Source organism: Ixodes scapularis, unplaced genomic scaffold, assembly GCF_016920785.2.
Source record: "Ixodes scapularis isolate PalLabHiFi unplaced genomic scaffold, ASM1692078v2 PGA_scaffold0__279_contigs__length_252992795, whole genome shotgun sequence".
Taxonomy (NCBI): domain Eukaryota; kingdom Metazoa; phylum Arthropoda; class Arachnida; order Ixodida; family Ixodidae; genus Ixodes; species Ixodes scapularis.
Genome location: NW_024609835.1, coordinates 14,364,440 through 14,383,432, shown reverse-complemented (window position 1 = coordinate 14,383,432; position 18,993 = coordinate 14,364,440). Strand labels below are relative to the sequence as shown.

General features: G+C 46.0%; 1 protein-coding gene across 1 annotated transcript in view; it reads right to left on the bottom strand.

The window, feature by feature from the left end:
- Positions 1–964: 964 nt before the first annotated feature.
- LOC115333062 (insulin-like growth factor-binding protein complex acid labile subunit) overlaps positions 965–18,993 on the bottom strand; it is a 53,660-nt gene continuing 35,631 nt past the window's right edge. The window contains exon 2 of the mRNA XM_040218796.1: positions 965–1,494. Coding sequence (XP_040074730.1) covers positions 965–1,494 — 530 coding nt within the window. The remainder of the gene's footprint in view (positions 1,495–18,993) is intronic.

The window sequence follows — 18,993 nt, the reverse complement described above, 5'->3', positions numbered from 1 at the left end:
AAATAGTAGTTTTTTTTATTGGTACAGCTGAAGACACGCAGCTTTGACTTAAGGCCTGTTTAGACATACGCCGCAGCGCCAATTAAGCGCAATAACCACAGCTCTAACTCAGCGCTTTACACCAACTCCCCTCTCTAACGTCACGCCAATGCGGTGGCGCTGCTGTCGGCACTGCGCATGCGCGGATGCTACGCCTCTGGCGAGCGTGGTTTCTGCGCAGGATCAGTGCCCACACACGATGCGGGAAAGCGTGGGCTTGTTTGTAAACGCTGCGTTGGTCGATAGACACGGCGCAGACCTCGCATCAGCGCCGAAGCACCGCTGACTTCGCATTATGTCAGCCCTGAGGTACATGCACTAACCGGCCATTAAGGTATCTTTTGCGGGAAGGTCTCAACCCGCTTAAGACAAACTCGCTGCTGCACCACTGTTGCACAACGTGAGCAGTGAACTATTTTGTATTGCAAACTCGGTCGACCGGCTCATGATTGAGCTACTACATGACCAACCAGGTTCGTAGCCAGGAGAGGGGGGCGGGGGGGGAGTGGGGGGGGGGGGGGGTTAGTTTCCCGAAATTCAACCGACCCTATGTTATGGGCATGCATTTTGACGCCCTCTCCCCCTCTCCGCACCCCAAGTCATGCACATCAGCCACCTCAGCCGCCACCGTAAAACTTTCCTGGCCACGCCACTGCGACCAAAACTTTGACGCAAAACTGGGAATTAGCGCGATACCCTCACTGAACAGCCTCGTATATTGGATGCTTGATCCGGCTTGCTTGGTTGGAGACTGGGATAGTAAAATCGTGTGGCACAAAAGTCAATCCATCATTCTCTCGCTAACCGTAGAAAACTAGTGTCACCGCCTTTTAGCTAGTCCGATCTCCTTATCACTCAGATCTCTCACTCGACAAACACAAATCGTTTTTGTTAAAAAGAAAACACTAATTAGCTATATCATGTATCACCTACACGTAGACAGGGTCTTGGAGAACGCAGTCAGTCCCATAAACTGGAGTGCCTGAAGAGCAAACACCGCTGCTTTGGCTGGGCTCCCGTTGCTCTTCCGAGGCCTAAAAGTATGTTTGCGCAGCGCCTTCTGCTGGCTGAGCACCACTTCCACGTCGTTGTCCATCGACTGCGCGTCTCGGTCGCGTTCATTTTCGGTGGCCGTGTCAGGAACATTCGAAACGGCGCCTACGTTCACGATCTTGTTTCCTTGGTTGTCGTCGCCGCGTCGTCCCTTGTCTTCACCTGACGGACGACGCGGGGAAACCTTGCCGCGCGATGCCGTGCCGAAGCTGGGTTTCGCGTAGTCCTCGGAGCAGCCCAGCTGACTGGCACTGAGTCGGGACACCTTGCTGCTGCTCAGGTTGCCCTGGGCTTCGAAGTCGCACTTGACGTGTCGCAGTTCGCGCCGGAACTTGTCGCTCCTGGTGGCATTTTCCAGGTGCAAGACCCAGGCGAGGCGGCAGTCGCAGCTGAACTTGTTGCCTGGAAAGAGAAGGGAGACAGAAGGGTCTGGATTAGTCAAGTCATTTGACAAGTGAGCACGCTGTTTTGCGAAGGAAAACTGTCATCAACACGTAATGAAATCTTCCGTGTTTCAATTTACTTAGCGAAATCGGCAACAGCGACTGTCGAGCACTACTGGAGCTCTAAATTAAACACTCGGCGAGAAAGTGTGCGAGATCGCTGACCGCCTCGAATGACCAGCGCCGCGCTGCGATTGGCCATCACGAAGGTCAAGCGCGGAGTTAGCTAATCGCTGCAGTTCGAGTGTGCAACTTTGAGCACCTGGTCTACTTGCAAGAGTGGGGGATCGACAAACGCCGGAAAAGAGAGACACCTCAACATACGCAAACCCAGCGGTCCTAAGTCAATCGCCCTAAAGGTTGGACGCAATGGAGAGAATATGCACCGAACGACCGACTAACTTCCCCCGATGACACGTTCGCTATGCGCGCGGCTCAACTGAGCCACTGTTCTTGTGCCGCGCTTATGGCTCGTTCACACTGGAAACGGGTCCGCATCCGTGAAGCGGATCCGCGCGTTCTTAACCGCAAGCGGGTGATATCGAGCGGTTGGGGAGAGTTCTTGCCAACCGCTTCGGGACCAATTTCTCCAAATCGCTTTCGCGAACTGCGAAGCGGTAACCAATCGCATCGCAACGCGACGCTGACGTGACCTCGGTGGCTTTCAAAATGAGATAAAATTTGTCACTGGTGACGCATCCTGCCGCTGTAGCTCTAGTGTTGCACCAAATCAAATGATAAACGTGATGTTCCCGTCCGTCACTTGAATCCCTCGCGAAAATAATTTACTGCTTCACTCCCGTGGTTTCGTTCGGGTAAGCTAGGTTCTTTGTTATTCGGGGTTCCAAAGCTCGTGGCTGCGCTGCCTTGTCAGTCTTTGCCCATAGAACATCAGAACCCAGCCCCGGTTGACCGAAATGAGAGCTTTTGTACCCACTAATGCAGTCACGTGAAATACTGAAAGCTTTCGACTTTGTGCATGGCCGACAGGAAGGCCGATAGAGACGTCTTGAACCTAATTGTGTATCCAACATATACTACCGCGGAGCGGGCAGGGTACTTGCGCTAGCTCGTCCTGTAACGTTTCTAGCTCGAAAAGGAGTAAAGGAATTCTACTCATGAAATAATGTGTACGCATGTGATGATGCACAGGTAATCCAAGCGCGCACTGGTCGTCGGTCTTATTAAGATTGCACCGTCGTACTCGGTCATGTCCACACGTAACTGAGGAGTCTTAAAACATCATTTTTGTGCTTCGATAACGGTACTCGATAAAGAATACAGCGCTTGCACAAAGAAACCGGGAAAGTATCGAATACAGACTTTCGGGATTGTTTTTGGTCTTGGGAGAGACGCCGGGGCGATGATTGGAGTATGGGGCAGATCACATCGCAACGAGGATACACTGTAAGGCGTCGCTTAGAAAGGAAGTGCAAGAATAGGCGACAAATGTGGCCTATTCTTGCAGTAGAAATTAAACGTCGCTATGTTCTTACTTTTATTCTTTGTCTTGTAATGTTGGGCGGAGGAAAAAAAATCTTAGTCCTGGGGTTCTTTAGACTTCTCACACAAGCAAAGCCCAGCTATGCGCACATAGGTGACTCAGAATCAGAAGACAATGCCGCCGACCATTTCTTCAAAGTGAACTCTTCCCGTATGCATAGCTGACATTGTTTTCAAGACAAAGGGACAGTTATCCCCTCTCGTTGTTTTTTCGTATCATATTCGGAGTAGTGAGTGTCTCTGATAGACCGTGGGGTCGGGGATTGTGTTCGGTGCTCTATTCCGTTTCACCTGACGTCCAGACGCAGCGGACGCTACGAGCTATCCCAGCCAATCCCTCGCTGTGGACGCAACCGCTTTCCGCACATCGCAGTGTCCCCTCTTCAAGATCACGTGACATTCACGCGGCTTTGGATTGGCTTCTATGGCTCGTAGCATCCGCTGCGTTCGGATGTAAGGTGAAAAAAAGCATAGTCAGTCGTGGCCTCGTTGGGGGCGGATTCTCCTCTCGTCACTTACACCTCGATCAACTGTGGTGTTTGTATAACGTTAGCAACGACGAGCACTGCGTGCTTTCCACTTTTCCCCCGCTTTCTCCTCTTCCCCTTCTACCCTGTCCACCAATGCCTGCTTCCTCATCCCCCATGGTGAGGAGGATCTCCTGTCTTGCAGAATCTCGAGTCTGGCCGTCGGCCTTTAACGCCGTCATGCATCGTTACCGTTTGCTCGTCACCCACAGCTGTACCCGACGTGCGCCGACAAAATCTCAAAAGCATGTATTACGCTCCCTCGTCGGCGTAAGGTGCCTGCTCGTGTAATAAAATGAATTCTTTCACATCTAAATAATATTTAAAGAAAAATTCAGTCCTGTTTTAGCGTAGCGACACGAACGTGCCAGTTGAACAAAACATTTAGGTTAATCTTTATTTTAAGTAAATAATACCTTTTATTTCAAACAAGTTGCCCTCAACTTGAAGAAAACAGGTTGGTTATTCGTGTGCACTCATGCGCATGATAAAAAATTGAAAAAAAAATCCATTTTCTTCGCTTTTTCATCGTGCGCATGAGTCGAGATGAATTGATGGAATCAATTCCGTATGTTTAATGTCCCCTTGAATCTGGTATATTAACATGCATGTTAATATACCAGATTCAAGGGGACAGTAAACATACGCAATTGATTCCATCAATTCATCTCGACACACGAGGACGACCAGGATAATATCTACTGCCTATGCCCGTGCAGAAAGTTATCTACGACTAGGTACGCAATTTTTTCATAGAACGAAGCGAAGAGCAGCGCGTCTTCTCAATCTTTCTTGTGTATTTTATGGGATCAAGAACAATATATCTAGTTTAGAAACCAGATACTCCAAAACGAAGGCGTCGAGAAAGTGACTGATAGAAGAAGGCAAGAGCGCGCAGTGGGGGGACGTCAGAATGCCCAACTCTCATTGAAATGATTATTGGGTAGACCTAAAGCTACCTGCTTTTGTCTCCACTGCACTCTCCGAACGCACTAGAACGCGGAACGCCGGCGTCCGGCGTTTGGCTTTCGCGTTCGAACACGTTCGGCCAGTGCAGCGGACACAAAGGCAGCTGTCCATTAGTCTGCCCACTAATCCTTCCCATAAGCTCGTCTGCCTTACTTTCTGGGCGCCTAGAAATAACGATTAAACATGTATAATAAGACACTCGGTTAACTCTCTTAGTAGCGAATATAATATAACGAGCGTAGGACGACATTATAATAGAAGAAAAAGTTAGTTCAGTGGGGAGTGCTGGATGAATTATAACAAAATGAAATACAGTGAAATGTGCACTGCACGAAATTCAGCGAAGTGCACATTGAAACCGTTCAAAGTGCCATTCATCGGCAAAGATATTAAAATCAAACGCGTTACTTACTATTTCAGCATAAGTGAACGAAAAAAAAAAGGTTAACGGGCTTTGAATTTAGATTTTGGACATAATCGTTGAAACGAATACGGACGTGTTTGGAGGTTGAAGGTTAGGAGGCTGCTTATGGCTTTGTTAGAATTGTTACTAACCAACCTTACACAATTTTTGAACAAACGTGAATCGGCATTATCTCAGTGCACAAACAGCTGCCCGCTGAATCATTTTTGAACGTTTTGTTAAGTGTCTTTTTTCTGTAATTTGTTGAGAATAAGTTTATTCCATTACAGGTCTGGTGAAATTGCCCATATATTTTTAAACTTCTCCTGCAATGGCCTTCAAGAAAAGGCTTGCAGAAATTATAATAATAAAACCCCTAACGGCAAGCACGTCGGTGCCCGCCTTATCTCTCACCACCCGTTTATATATTTGAAAGGCCTCATCAAAATATGCCCATGTCGCCTTCGCAAACAAAGATCGCCCTTTTGTCGACAAGTCTCGCCCAACAAAGAGCTTTGACGTCCCGCCTCATCACCGGCCGTGGAAGCGCTCACTTTTTTTTTTTTTTCATTGCCCGATTCTAAAATTAATTCCCCCCCCCCCCCCCCCCCCCCCCATGATGTTACAGGCAATCCTAGAAGGCCGTGCATCCAATACTCCCGTCCTGTTTGCTCCGATCGATTACGCGGTTGTCCGAGTATTTGCGGAGTCTTCGTTAAATTGTCTGCAACAAGGGCCCTTTCGGGCGGTCCGGACAGCGACAGGATGTGAGAAACAGACACCGAGTGTCATCCGAGCCTCGTCGTCCGGGACGATGATAAGTGTCCGAGTCTTTGGATCAATCTTTCCAGACACCGCGTGACCTGTGTATGCCTCGTTTGGGTTTGCTTTCTTTTAACATGAAACCTTTATAGGTTGGGTTTTCAGGTGAAATGAAGCCTCAATAAGCATAACCACGAATTTCTCCGCTAAATAGAGGGGGAAAAATGACGTCAAGGTGCTTCGTGTCATGTGACCTGTACACAAGTTGATATTATTTAACATCTCAGCGCACCATAAGAACATAAAACTCACGGACACATGCGCACTAAAAAGAAGAAAAAGAAATAACACAATCGCTCAGCGCTGACTCAACTCTTGGTTTGTATTGATTACCTTCTACGTACAAAGTTTGCTCTTTGTACCTAGAAAAAGATAATACAACGCTGAGCGATTCTGATTTTCTTTTAAGTGTGCCTGTATTCGTGAGTTTGTTTCCTACTGGGTGCGCTGTAACCTTAAATAACATGAATCACCATCTCACCCAGTCATTAGTCTTAACACAAACTCAGAGTCCCCTCTAAATTTAACGAAAACATGGACGTCAGGTGACAGGGTCACGTGACCTATACTCCCATTAAGCTTCCCCGCTAGATTTAGCGGGAAAATTGAAGTCACGTAACTTAGGCATAAAATCAGTTTACACTCAACAAGTCATCATGATACTCTGTGGACACAGGCCGACCCGACGGGGAAAGTCAATGGGCCGATGATTAAATGACTCAGTTGGGTGGAGAGGGACCAATGGGGTGAGAGGGGGGGGTGGAGTCAATGGGGTGGAGTGAATGGGGTGAGAGGTGTGAAGAGACCCGGAGGCACAGCTCAAGAAGAAATGCCTGGAGGTTACTAGCGTTAAACCAAGAATGTTTCACGACGCGGCACAATAGACCCATCTCACCAGCCAGTTTGACTACGCCACCGCTGCCGCAATGCATCGAGGAAACTTTAGTCTTTCTGCGCGTGCGACAACCTGGCTGGAGCTCTGCGCGTGCAGGGCACGTGCAGTCTCGTGCACTGCCGATTGCCCTCTGTGAACTAAAGATATGGCTGCCTCGCGCATGCGTCGAACGCTTGGTGAGATCGGTCTACTGCAGAGCATTTTGAGATTTTTTTTTTTCCTGACTCGCCTATTTGACATTCTAGTCTGGCCATAACTGCTGCTTAAACTACGGATTCCAGTCTTCACGCCGTTTGCTTCCGAAGAATGGAAGATATAAAAACAGAATAAAACTAAAAATAAAACATACTGATTTTTTTTTAGAGTTTATATTGTCGCTCTAAATGTGTCCTCAACGAACACTTAAAGAAACGGTACTACTCCAATGTTTCGAAGGGTGGCGGAAGTAGCTAGCACTATGCGCGAGGGATAAGTTTTGAACCTTTCCTTCTTAGTTGATCATATTACTGCGTTAATATTTTATTTCGTAGGGATCGCGTGGTCGTTAGTATTCATCCTATTTGGAACCTAAATAGCTACCTGCCCTCATGTCGCCTAAATCAATAGTGTTTGTGAGTTTTTACTTCCATCGTTGTTTACATCCCAATGTCTATGGACTGTTTTAGTCCGTACTGAAAATTGCTTGAAAATAATTGTCTCCAATGCAATAGTTGAGCTAATTAAAATATTTCTCACGTAGTTTTAATATATAGCTTCTAGAAACTTTTGTGTAGAATTGGGTCGTAAACACTTTGTAGCCTACAACGTCAACTCAACTGACACGAGTCAGGAGTGAAATACAAAAATAAGTAGAGGAAAAATAAGAAGCATATATGTATATAAATGAGAAGTCTCACTTTTTTATTCGTTTAATACCGGTTATAGTATACTGTAAACGACTTAATTTGCGCGACGCTCAAATCTTCGCGAATTTCGCGAATCGCCTGCAATTCGCGAAAAAATAAGTCTCTCGAAATATTCCGGTAAAAACTAAACACATCGGAATCTATATTGAGATGCCACCACAACGCGAAAATCAAAACACGCGAATTATTCCAAAACTTCAGCTGTGGCCTAAATCGCCAAATATTGATCCCGCCAACAATAAGTCGTTTACAGTACTTGGTCTCGTACGAATAGGATCCTTTACGACTCATGGGACAAAAAAAAAAAACAAAAAAACGCGCAATTGAAATTCGATTTTTTTTTATTCTGCTAAACAGAATGCATTATCTACAAGGTGTTCCCAAAAACAAATTTGTTTTGGGGAACACATTTCTCTTATTGGGCATTGCTTAAGGCTCGTTCTCCTTCCAATTGTAACACTATCCTGTCATATCTGGATGCAAGTTTAAAAGCTTACCGTTATCTCAATCAAAAGTCACGCTCCGCTGAAAATTTCAGTGCGAAATAACGCCCGTTTCTTGCCCCTTTTCGAGAACTGGCGCTATTTAGCTCCATGTGTTCGCGAGGTCCGTCGGCTGCCATATTCTAATTGAATATTTCAACAAATCGTATCATTCTTATTAAGATCGCGTTTATTTCTGAAACTTTCTTTGGCTTTGGGTTCGGAACGTTAACGCTACATTTGGGCGAAAAACGAGCGTACAGCAATGCGTAATTTATTTTTAGAATGAAAAAAAAAAACACAAAAAACGTGTTATCTTTTTGGGGGATTCCCGTAGCTCAAAAAGCACTGGTAGGTTCCAAAGGCGACAGTAACACTGAAATCAAGGTGAGGCATCAGAATACACGCAGACAAAATAGACTTAGATGTTCGTATTTCAATTAAATCAAATGGTGCCGCTGTGCACCACTCATCGAAATAGGTTGAGTTGCAGACACAGATAGCCATTACTTCTGGCGGGGTGGGAATCATTCGAATCGGCATTTCAGGTTTAATCGCTAGCTTAGTTTATATCAGCTTTGCGATTGGGAAGAGAGAACGATATCCAGGAGGTGGCGTAAGCAAGTTAGGGCGAAGCCTTGAGGGGCCTAAGAAGAAAGAAACGAGAGGAGAGAACGAGGGAGAGAGTAATTAAGAGAGAAAATCATCTGCTTCTTACGCAGGAGTTGCGGTGACGTCAGAAAGACTTCAAGCTCTGATTGGCTCTGATTGAAGGATAGTGGGTAGACCTCAAAGCAAGCTGTCTTGAGGTATGCTCACTATCCTTCAATTCGAGCCAATCAGAGCACAGCGTTCTGACGCCACCACAACCCCCAGCAAATGAAGCAGACGACCTTGCACTCCGCATAGAATTTCCCACTGGCTCACGCGCCGTTCAAGAATATGTAAAAATTAAGGAAATAAAAAAAGAGGAATGGAGAAACACTTTATCAAATGTTCCTACAAGAGATGCGTGTCGCAACCCAGTCCAGCATTCAACGACAGGTTGTACTTCTGTGCGTCTCAGAAACGACTGCACCATCATGTCTTCAATTTGGTTCTAGGATGCTGTATAAGAGTGTTGTTAGTGCGGGTTTTCGAGCGTTAAGTTTTCCGATAAACATGCTGAACATTATCCTCGTGCAAATCTGCTTCTTAGGCACTTCACTAATCTCCAATGGCAAGGAGCCAGTTAAGCACCCCTTTAAGAGTGCGCATAATTAAAAAAAAATAAAAAAGAGGAATAACAAAAAAAAAATCTAAAAGAGAAAAAAATGGTTTCTTTGTATTCTTGTAGGATGCCAAACTTTAACATCTTAGAAATTACAGAGAAGATGCAAGCGAGCTGGTGAACTTTCAACATTGTAAAACCCGAGACGTCGGACAAAAGAAGAAAAAAGGAGACAACACAGACAGAGGTCTGTGTTGTCCCCTTTTTTTTTCTTTTGTCCTACGTCTCGGGTTTTACTATTTTGACATCTTCCTTCGCACTTCCTGTTGTTTATGTGAGGTTTAACTATTGCCCCTGAACCGTGTGTTCCGTGAAGAAAAAAATGCCGAGCCTTTCGATTACGCAGTCTCGTCTTCGTAGAAGTATTCGGCAATCCCCCCCCCCCCCCCCCCCCCCCCCCCGACAGTATGGTCGAATATTCTTAACAAATGAAACATGTCGGCAGGAAAACAGAAATACTGTCAGAAGATTTTTCTAACATCCTGTCTCGATCTTTGCGTCTCCGTGACGTAGTATCGAAGCAGGCCGACTCAGGACCACCATCCCTCAGGCGGGACAGACAGGCGCCTCTGTCACCGAATTCCGAATTCCAAGTCGCCAGGCGAGGGAAGCGGCGATGATGGATGCAGCTTGCACTGTCGAACGAGGACAACTTTTCTGCTTTCCTCCCACCATAAAGAATATCGCGACAGTGAGGCGTCCGTGTCGAAACCCCATGGCTCGTTTGCGTTACTTCTTTTTGTTTTTCTTCCAGTCCACTTTTGCATGCTCGTTCTCTCCTCGCTCGTGAGTGTGAGGAATGGCGCAAGAATCCCCCATTCGTCTTGTTCCGGCTTTTCCCTTTCTCAGAAAAAAGGAGGGGGGGGGGGGGAACCTGGCTGTGAGCTTACTTTTAGCCCCCCGGTGATGTTCCCTAAAACAAAAGGGCAAAATAAAAAAATAATAATGGCGAAAGCAGCCACGTCTCTGTCCACTAAGCGCGAAACATCACTTCTCAGTAGAGAAGAATAATCGGCCAGCTCGAAGGAGAAAGGGTCGCCGTCGAAATAGTCTCTTCCGACTAAGGGTCGTAATTTTTCCAGATGCTCAGATGCTTTATCTTCCTCCAAACTCCACCAAAAACGAAACAAAGGGAAACTCAAGGTGATGTTGAAGGGTGACCTGGAAACGGGACAAAAAAAAAAAAAATTTAAAACAAAATGAACGCGAGTTTAAAAACTGCGAAAGTAATAGTGTTCTGATGAACGTGTTGTTCGCCGTATCGTAATGGAAGTACTACAATATTGCTTCAATGTGTGGAGTGAAATACCCCCCTACAGGCGTAACCAACAACAAAGGAATCCTCGATAGGCAGAAGAAACGCGAAGCGGTATGTTTTGAAAATGAGTAGATATGGTGCATTGTCACATAAATAATTGGCAGACGGCTCTAGGAATTAAAAAAAAAATGGTACAAACACATAATCGCTCAAAAAAAGACAAAGACAAGAGAGCACTCAGGACAGGCAGCCACTCAGATTTGTTTCTTTTCCGCTTTTTTATTATCACAAGGCGCTCTAAATGCATAGCATTTATAGGTCCACTATGACGTCACGGTGTAGCGTGACGTTACGTCACGTGAGCGGCCACTTGACGTGACATCAAACCGCGTCACTGGACGTCGCATGCGACGTCATGGTGTCGCGTGACCTCACAGTGCCATGTGAAGCCACACTGGTGTGCGTTATGTTCCAAAGCAGCGATTGCTTTTATCGGATTTTATTTTCAACCATAGCTACTTCTGGAGCTCACGAAAAGCTCTGATCTCAGCCCCCGGCAAGCGTTACTAAGCGCATCATCCGTCCCTGTAAGGTGGTCGTTTCCTTGTCCGGGCAGAGTGAAAAACGCAACTTGATGAAAAAAAAAAGTAAGTTGAACTTTGATAAATTATATTTTGAAAAACAAAAGACTACCCACGTAAGCGAAAAACTAAGTAAGTCTTTATATCCGTTATACGTAAGAATTTTTTTTTTATTCTGAAGTTAAGCTAGCCAGACCGAGCAAAACAAAAATTCTTCGTTGCTCTTTAGAGGTTCCTACTCAACTTACTTTGAAAGTTGAGCTGGAACCTTTAAAGTTGACGAGTTGAAGCCAAAGGCAACTGGGTGATTTCAGATAAGATCGACCAAAGGATGGCTAGTCGACATTTTCAAATCAACTGATGTTTTTATATGTTATTGTCTAGTGTCTGGTATGAACGAATCCAAACTTAGTTTTGACTAGAAAAAATACTTGGGGACAGGAAAAATCGTAATGCATGAGGTGGTGGACAGTTGCATTAACGCGCACTGATGGAGGGGGCCCGTTTGAGAGTGAATAACTAAAGCGATATCATTAGGAGAACTCTAATACGTTTTAGGCGCAAACTATGGGTATAGCTTGCTTGTAATATAAAGTAATCATATTTATTTAAAATTTATTTATTTTTCTAAAAATAGACAAACATGCCTGCTCGAACGACAAATGGCAAACTTTGGAGGTCTGTATCTCATGAAATAATTTAATCATTATGATATAATTTGCAGATATTATTCTACTAATATATAGCTAATATTTAAAAATACCTAAGGTATCTGTGTGATACAATAGTTAGGATATATTTAGTAAAACATGGAAAAAAAATCAAACAAAGAAAAATTCCGATGCGAATAAAAAAAAACACCACCCTCGATTTTTTTAAATTTAGGTAACCTGTTATACTCTATTTCGGCATTCATTTCCATTAAAAACATGTTGCATCATTTTATTGAGAAAGAAGATACAACCCCCCAAAGTAGGGTCCTTTTTCAAAGCCTACACTTAGCAGTGTTTTATACAAGAACTGACTCTGAGTTCCAGTTTCATGAAACCAACACACATCTTTTATATATTTTTATTCAGATGAGGCCAATGATAACTAAAGAAATCGTTCACACACTTAAATTAAGGAGAAACTACTGTGTACAAAGAGGTATCATATTACGGACTAGTGATCCGAGAAAAGATCATGCAGCCATCGGCCACTAGGAACTTTGTTTACTTTATTCTCCTGCGACACTATATGCTATTCCCTCTTCCGCTCTACCTTCATCTCTCTCTCTCTCTCATATATATCCCTGATATATATCCAGAACAAAAACACGTTCAAGCATTCCCTTTCTGCGTGGTAGTGTTCTGTGGCTAGCAAAAATCATTTCCTCGCTAAGCTCACGATTATGGCAAAATAGTTGCCGGAAACCGCAGACGACACTCGTCGCTAGTTCTGGCAAAACGGCCGATACAATCTTTTTTTCGCATTTCCCCGCTCGCTGTCAAGGACAAGGGGGTTCGCTTCAACCAGCAAAACATGGCCGCCGACGCCTGTTTACTGAGCAGTCATGCCTGTCGCCATCTCACTCGCTGGCGTCACGGGCGATAATATCAGGCACAAAGGGGCACACCAACCGGCAGCATTATCCCCAAATACTCGAGCCTCGCGTAAATACATAGAGTGTAAACGCTGTCGCCATGTTATCGTAGTAAGACCGCCCCCCCCCCCCTCCCCCAACGGGGGACTGCAGTACGCGACGGCGTACTAACACAACGGCGACGATATCGACATCGCGGGCTCCGAATTTTCTCATAGTTCTACTCCACGGGCATTTCTCGAAACGCTTGATATTGTGTACGCCCGCCTGGAAGGATTTCAGGCGCGTAGTTAAGATAAGGCGGTTCTCCGCGGCAAAAGAAGGCAATTTCACAAAAGCTTAAAAGCGGCGGCGACGCGTGTGCGGTGAACGCTTGTAGTTTTGGTGTAGACAGGGTGTGTGTGTTCTTGTTGTTGACACCAGCCGGCGATAAAGTACTGCAGGCGGTAGCTCAGTACAGCAAGGGCTAATCCGAGTGACCATCAACGTAACCCCACCGCCAACCCCTCGCGAACCGGTCGCCGACATGGCTCAGGCTGTGTCATGAACCACGTGGTAGAAGCTCGGGTGCTTTCATGTCAGCGCGTGGAGGGACGACAGTGCGATTCCGGAAAGTCATTTTCGAAGGCCGCTGACCACAATTTTTTGTCTGGAGACTTTCCCTCTTTCTTCCTTTGACGTGGATCAAGCTTTGGCGACAGCCTCAGTTGTGACCTCTCTTTTCAAATGTACGTTTGCAGTGAGTGAGCTCCTCAGCCTCGGACTTGTCACTTGTGCACCCAGTAGTTCTTTCACTTGGCAAATATATGCCATCAGTTGGGGTTTAATTTCTATTATTTATGTATACATTATGAAGACGTCCTGGAGCTCCGAACGAGTGTTTTGTGCAGATTACTTTTGCAAACACAAAAAGACTATACCAAAGCAGCGGAATTTTCGAAGTGTTTTCGAGTTGGACCTAAACTCGTTGAAGCAAATTCTTCCGCCTGACTGTTCCACCAAAGTGAGTGCGACGGACTACCTGTGCTACCATTGCTTCATGCACATCACTAAGGAGATCTCGATGCGAAGCTCAGAGCAGTGCCCTGACATATTTGTGCCAGCTGAAGAAGCAATTGAAGATCTAAATCGCAGCATACTACCTACAGATGTGTCGCCGCTGAGACAACCAAGTGTCGTAAGAAGTCGGGACAGGCCTGCCTATGTCAAGAGAAAGCAGACAGAACTGGAGCAGGTTGCTGTCAAGAATATACGCTCAAGGTTACGTATTGCGTACGACAGGGACGCACCATCGGGGTCGTCCGAACCAACATGCTCCACATGCACTGAGTGGGTGGACAACTTTCGGCAGGCCTTTGAAACCGCCACCTCTCTCCGGGAACGTTGTCAACTGCTTACACTCCTGCCGTCAACACTGACGAAGAATGAGGTTCAAAAGATGATTCCACAGGCCTCAATGTACCTCATCAGTAAATCTCGAAAACTCAAGGAAAAGCATGGCGTGTGGTATGAGCCGGATCCTTACACGAGGTGCAAGGTGAGCCCTGAGAACCTGTCTGCTGCCCTAGAGTACTTCACGAAAGACGAGCTACAATGTTCGCGCCAAAGTCCCAACCAGAAGGACGTCATCTCTGTCATGCTCAACGGAGAGAAAACGTTCGTGCCAAAGCGCTTCATGACACGCTCAATACGAGAGGCCTTCCGTATATACAAAGACAAGCATCCCGATTCCGGCGTTGCACTCTAAGAAAAAATGACTACCCTGGGTGGTCAAATGGCGCTTTGGAGGCTTTGACTACCCCAAAAGGCGAGTTACGACCCCAAACCGCTGTGGAATGACCGCCTTTCTGCAGGTGACGACAGGGTGGTATTCACTTTCGAATCCGATATTCACGTGCAGGCAGTCGTAAATAATATTAGTAACTTGGATAACTACTGGAAGACTATAAATGATATGCTTCCTTAGCTTTCGTGATCTTTTAAGATCCGCCAAGATCACATATGTTGTGCAATTCGCGTAAATTGGTGGAATAAACATTTTGTCAGCGCGCGCAGCAACACTGGTCTCGACAGCCGTGGACCGTGGTGGGGTGTAGCGTGTAGCTGTGGCACCATAACAACAACAAGCGGCGTGGGTGTTTGCTGAACTGAGGTGAGGATATCTTTCTGACCTATTTTATTGTAAAGAATATTTTAAAAAAATGATTAGTTGTATATCTGATCGTGTTGAACCATTGAACACTGGGACCGAGGATCGGCAGGGTAAACATGCTCAGAGGTATGTGTCTGTGTCGCCCGTACTGTTTTCATCAATCTCGGACTGGTTGAATATCTCAGCTGCACCCGTCGTGGTTGTATCTCCTGGCTGTACGTACGTAGTGCGCGAACTTTCCAACTCAGTAGCAGGTTGAGATTCAGTGGCAGCGTAGTAATTGGCTTTTACTAGATTGTTGTGTCGTCACGAGCGCTATTTGTGCTTTTACAAGCGCCAGCGCGAGCCCGAACTTTCGCCTCTTTCACCGTTTGCGTTCTTCTGGTTTGATGTTCTGCTCTATGATTTCTTAAACCTAAATCTAAAGGTCAATCGCCTCTGCCTCGTCACCCATCAGGACACCCCATAGCGCTGCCGCTCTACCGGCCCTTCCTGGATGTCTCCTGCTGCCAAGTAACAACCGGATCGTCGAACCTCCATCATCGTCGCCTCTCCACCAGAGGATCACTACATTTTGGTGCGTCAGCTACCACTATATTTCGGCGCGTCAGCTACCGCTATATTTTGGTGCGTTGGCCGAGCCTGTCGGCCCGTCCCGTTTTTTCGACTGTTTAACTCTTTTCTGGACACAAAAAGAGCCCCCGCGGTTTTTCACAACGTTCTTGCGCTCGTGCTCGTTCAGTTTTTTCTTTTTTTTTTTTTAAAGGCAATATATAAGCTTCCGAGGTTCTTTGCAGTGTGTCAACACTTGTGTTCCTTCAGTTCTTTTAGGACAGTAAATAAGCCCCTGATGTTCTTCACAGTGTTCCAACGCCCGTGATTGTTCAGTTTACCAGTCTGCCTTGCAAGACACGCCTTTCAAACCGTCTGATCTTTTCCCCTTGGCCGGTCGCTCTGCTGTACCCGGTTTTGGACTTTACGAAATTTCATTGCATTAAGACACGCTGCCCTATACTCCGTTCCATATATGTAGAAAGTTTGGCCATCCGTTGGGAAGTATAGGAGACAAATGAGGAAGTGCCATTGGCCGAAAGCAGGCTGGGCGTGTTCCAGGGCGTCTTCACAAATTCGAATGTGGCCAATCAGAAGCCGGAAATAATACCCTGGCGGTGGTTGCGAGAAACAAAATTCATAAGTGCGTCGGAGTAACTCTCGGTGACTGAAAATGTGGTACATGTGATGTTTCAATCACGTCATCCAAAATTATGGTGAAAGAGTGCGACTGGCGGAATGATCGACATAATCCGTGCGCCGAAGGCCGGCAATCTACCGTCTGAGCGGTCACACTCTCCCCGAGCAAAACAGAGTTGAGCGGCACATTTGTTTCTTACATCTTTCTGCATGATCATGATTGTAACATCCTGTGCACCCTATTTTAAACCATGAAGGGTCACTACATTTCACATTTACGTGCTTATTAAAACCATGCACCAACATATACCTATGGTTAAAACAGTTTCTCGCTACTACCGCTAGGGATTCTTTTAGGCTTCTGGTTGGTCAAGAGAGAATGTCAAGCCCACTTTCTGCTTCTGGTGCATGCCCAGGCTCTGCTTGCGCCTAGCACTGACCAAACACTCTCTAAACACGGCTCTGAGCTGAGACTGCAATGGGAACTGCTTGCCCGCCGAACTAATCAGCCGCCTCCCTTTCATCACCTGACCCAGTCCTCGGTCTATGGATATGAGCGGGAGTGTGATCACGTGGCAAAAGAGGGATGTATAACTGGTCCATTGAAGACGTAGCTTTCACCACAGTTTCAGCTTAGGGATGAATGGAGTATAGTCAGTGCGCAGGATGGCCACCCAGCTCCGGCCTCCCAAGAAGTTGGTGTTTACAATACGGCCGCTGTCTTCATTGGTCTCTTCGCTCTAAACCATATGCTGAAGAACGAGCGTGCACCAGCATGCGACACGAAGCTTTATCGATGGCTGCCCGTACGCGGACGAGCTAGCATCTCCTCCGTTCTAGACGGGCGCTTTCGGTGAATCGCAGTGCTGTGAAATTAATTGTTTCTCTTTCGATTTTTCTTCTAAGAAAACGTTTTTATCATAAATGCCTGTGACCACAACAGCTGCCATTAAGTCAACATTTTTCTCTGATTGCGACTCTCAATTATGACAAACTTTCCTCGGATATGAAGTTTTTCCAATATCATTTTTCATTGATCCCTTGTGTGTATTAGAAGATAAGTGTTGTGTTCTGGTATTTTTATTATTGTAGTCTTCCTATAGCTACTGTTAAAAAAAATATTAAGAATGGGAGAGCAGTAGTTTTTCCTCCTGCTTTAATGAGGTACGGAAGCAACATTTCAGCGACTTCTTTGTGTAGACATGGTCTGCTTCATGACAGCAGCTCACAAACAGTAGTCTTTCGTCTATAAATGCAAGAAAAGCAATTTTAAAACAAATAAAAAAATGTCCTAATACCACCTGGTAGTTGAGGTCTGAGCTTTGTTGGAATGTCTCACGTCACGGGCCCATCAGGAGCTACACCACGGTGTGGCGTGCCCGATGGAGGCGTGCGGGAGCGAGCGACGCTTGGCGCACGTATCAGGTCTAGTACACCGTACCTCGGGCATTCCGACTTGTCAGAATTGTAACGCGCTGACGATAAAGCTGGCGCCACCTAGTGACGGCGATCGTAATTACTATACCCTTGGCCTCGTATGGGCCCGTGACGTTGCGAGCGTGACGTTACGGGTAAATATCCCGAGATTTGCGTGCCGACTCGATGGCTGTTTTTGAAGCGCTCGCCAGAATCTGTCGGTTGGAACAAAAAATATAGCCATCTGCTAAAAATACAAGCGTGCCATTATCATTTACAGATATCGTGGATCATATTTCACTTATTTCGAAGTGTTCTGGAAATATTCCAAGTTTTGATTCTGTACCCCCTTAATGTCTTTCTTGGGGTTTTGTTTAAAAAAAATTAAGGAAAGGAGAATCTAATAATTGGCTTTTACTAGTTTGTTACATTGTCACAGACACTATTTGCACTATTACGAGTGCAATTTCGAGTCCGAGCTTGAACCTCTTTGCCATTCTTATTCTTCAGTTCTGATGTTCTGCTCTATAATTAATGAAATCTAAACCTAAAAGTCAATCACCTCTGCTTTGTCGTTGGCAGGGTTCGCGCTGACTGTGAACCCCGCCACTACTCGTCTCCCATCAGGGTACCCCATCACCTGGAGGCTCTACCAGCGCTTTTTGGATGTCTCCTGCTGCCAAGGAGCAGCCTGATGATTGAACTACCGAACCTCCAACATTGTTGCCTCTCCGTCAAAAAACTACTACAGGTAGGCTGGCCCACTTGTGGGGAAGCTGTGTCCAGAGCTGATCTGCCTGGTGTTGGTACTGTCCTCTTGAGGTGCCTACTGTTGTCATTCGTATACCATCAAGTGAGCAGACAATTTCAGGAATCCACCATAGGCCTAAACTGCGCGCCCACACAGTCTGTCCCACACCAAAAGGATGGTTGCCTCCCATGTGCGGGGACGAGTCCAAATGCATATAGACAAAAATCAATCAAGGATCTGATGTGGTAGCCAAATAACAGTTAAGAAGAATACTTCCTATCTTTTGCTGAGGTTCTGCAGCAGTGGAACTTCAACAACAGCGGGGAAGTGCTTGCAAGCCTGGTGCCAAAAACTGTGAGGTTGAACCTCATAAATTCCCCCTTGTCTCCACATATTGCATGCTCGGATAACCTGATGAACTGCGGGTTATACAAAGGGGTGGTGGGGTGATGTACATGACTGTTGTAAAAACTGCTTGAAAACAGTACTATTAATCTGGGTTTGTTGTCGTCAAACACAAGTATCCTTGGCTGTCCAAATCGATCAAAGATGTCGCACTGGGCTTCCACTGTGGTCTCGGCCGATGCTTCTATCTGCTTTGTGTCGATCAGTATCACGTAACTCTCCAGCTGTACAACATAATATAAGCCATGTTCATCGTTGCTTGGTATCCAATCAGCTGACCCTAACCTGCACCAGGGGCATTTAACAGGACTGGGCACATGTTTCGCACCTTCTTACATGGTCT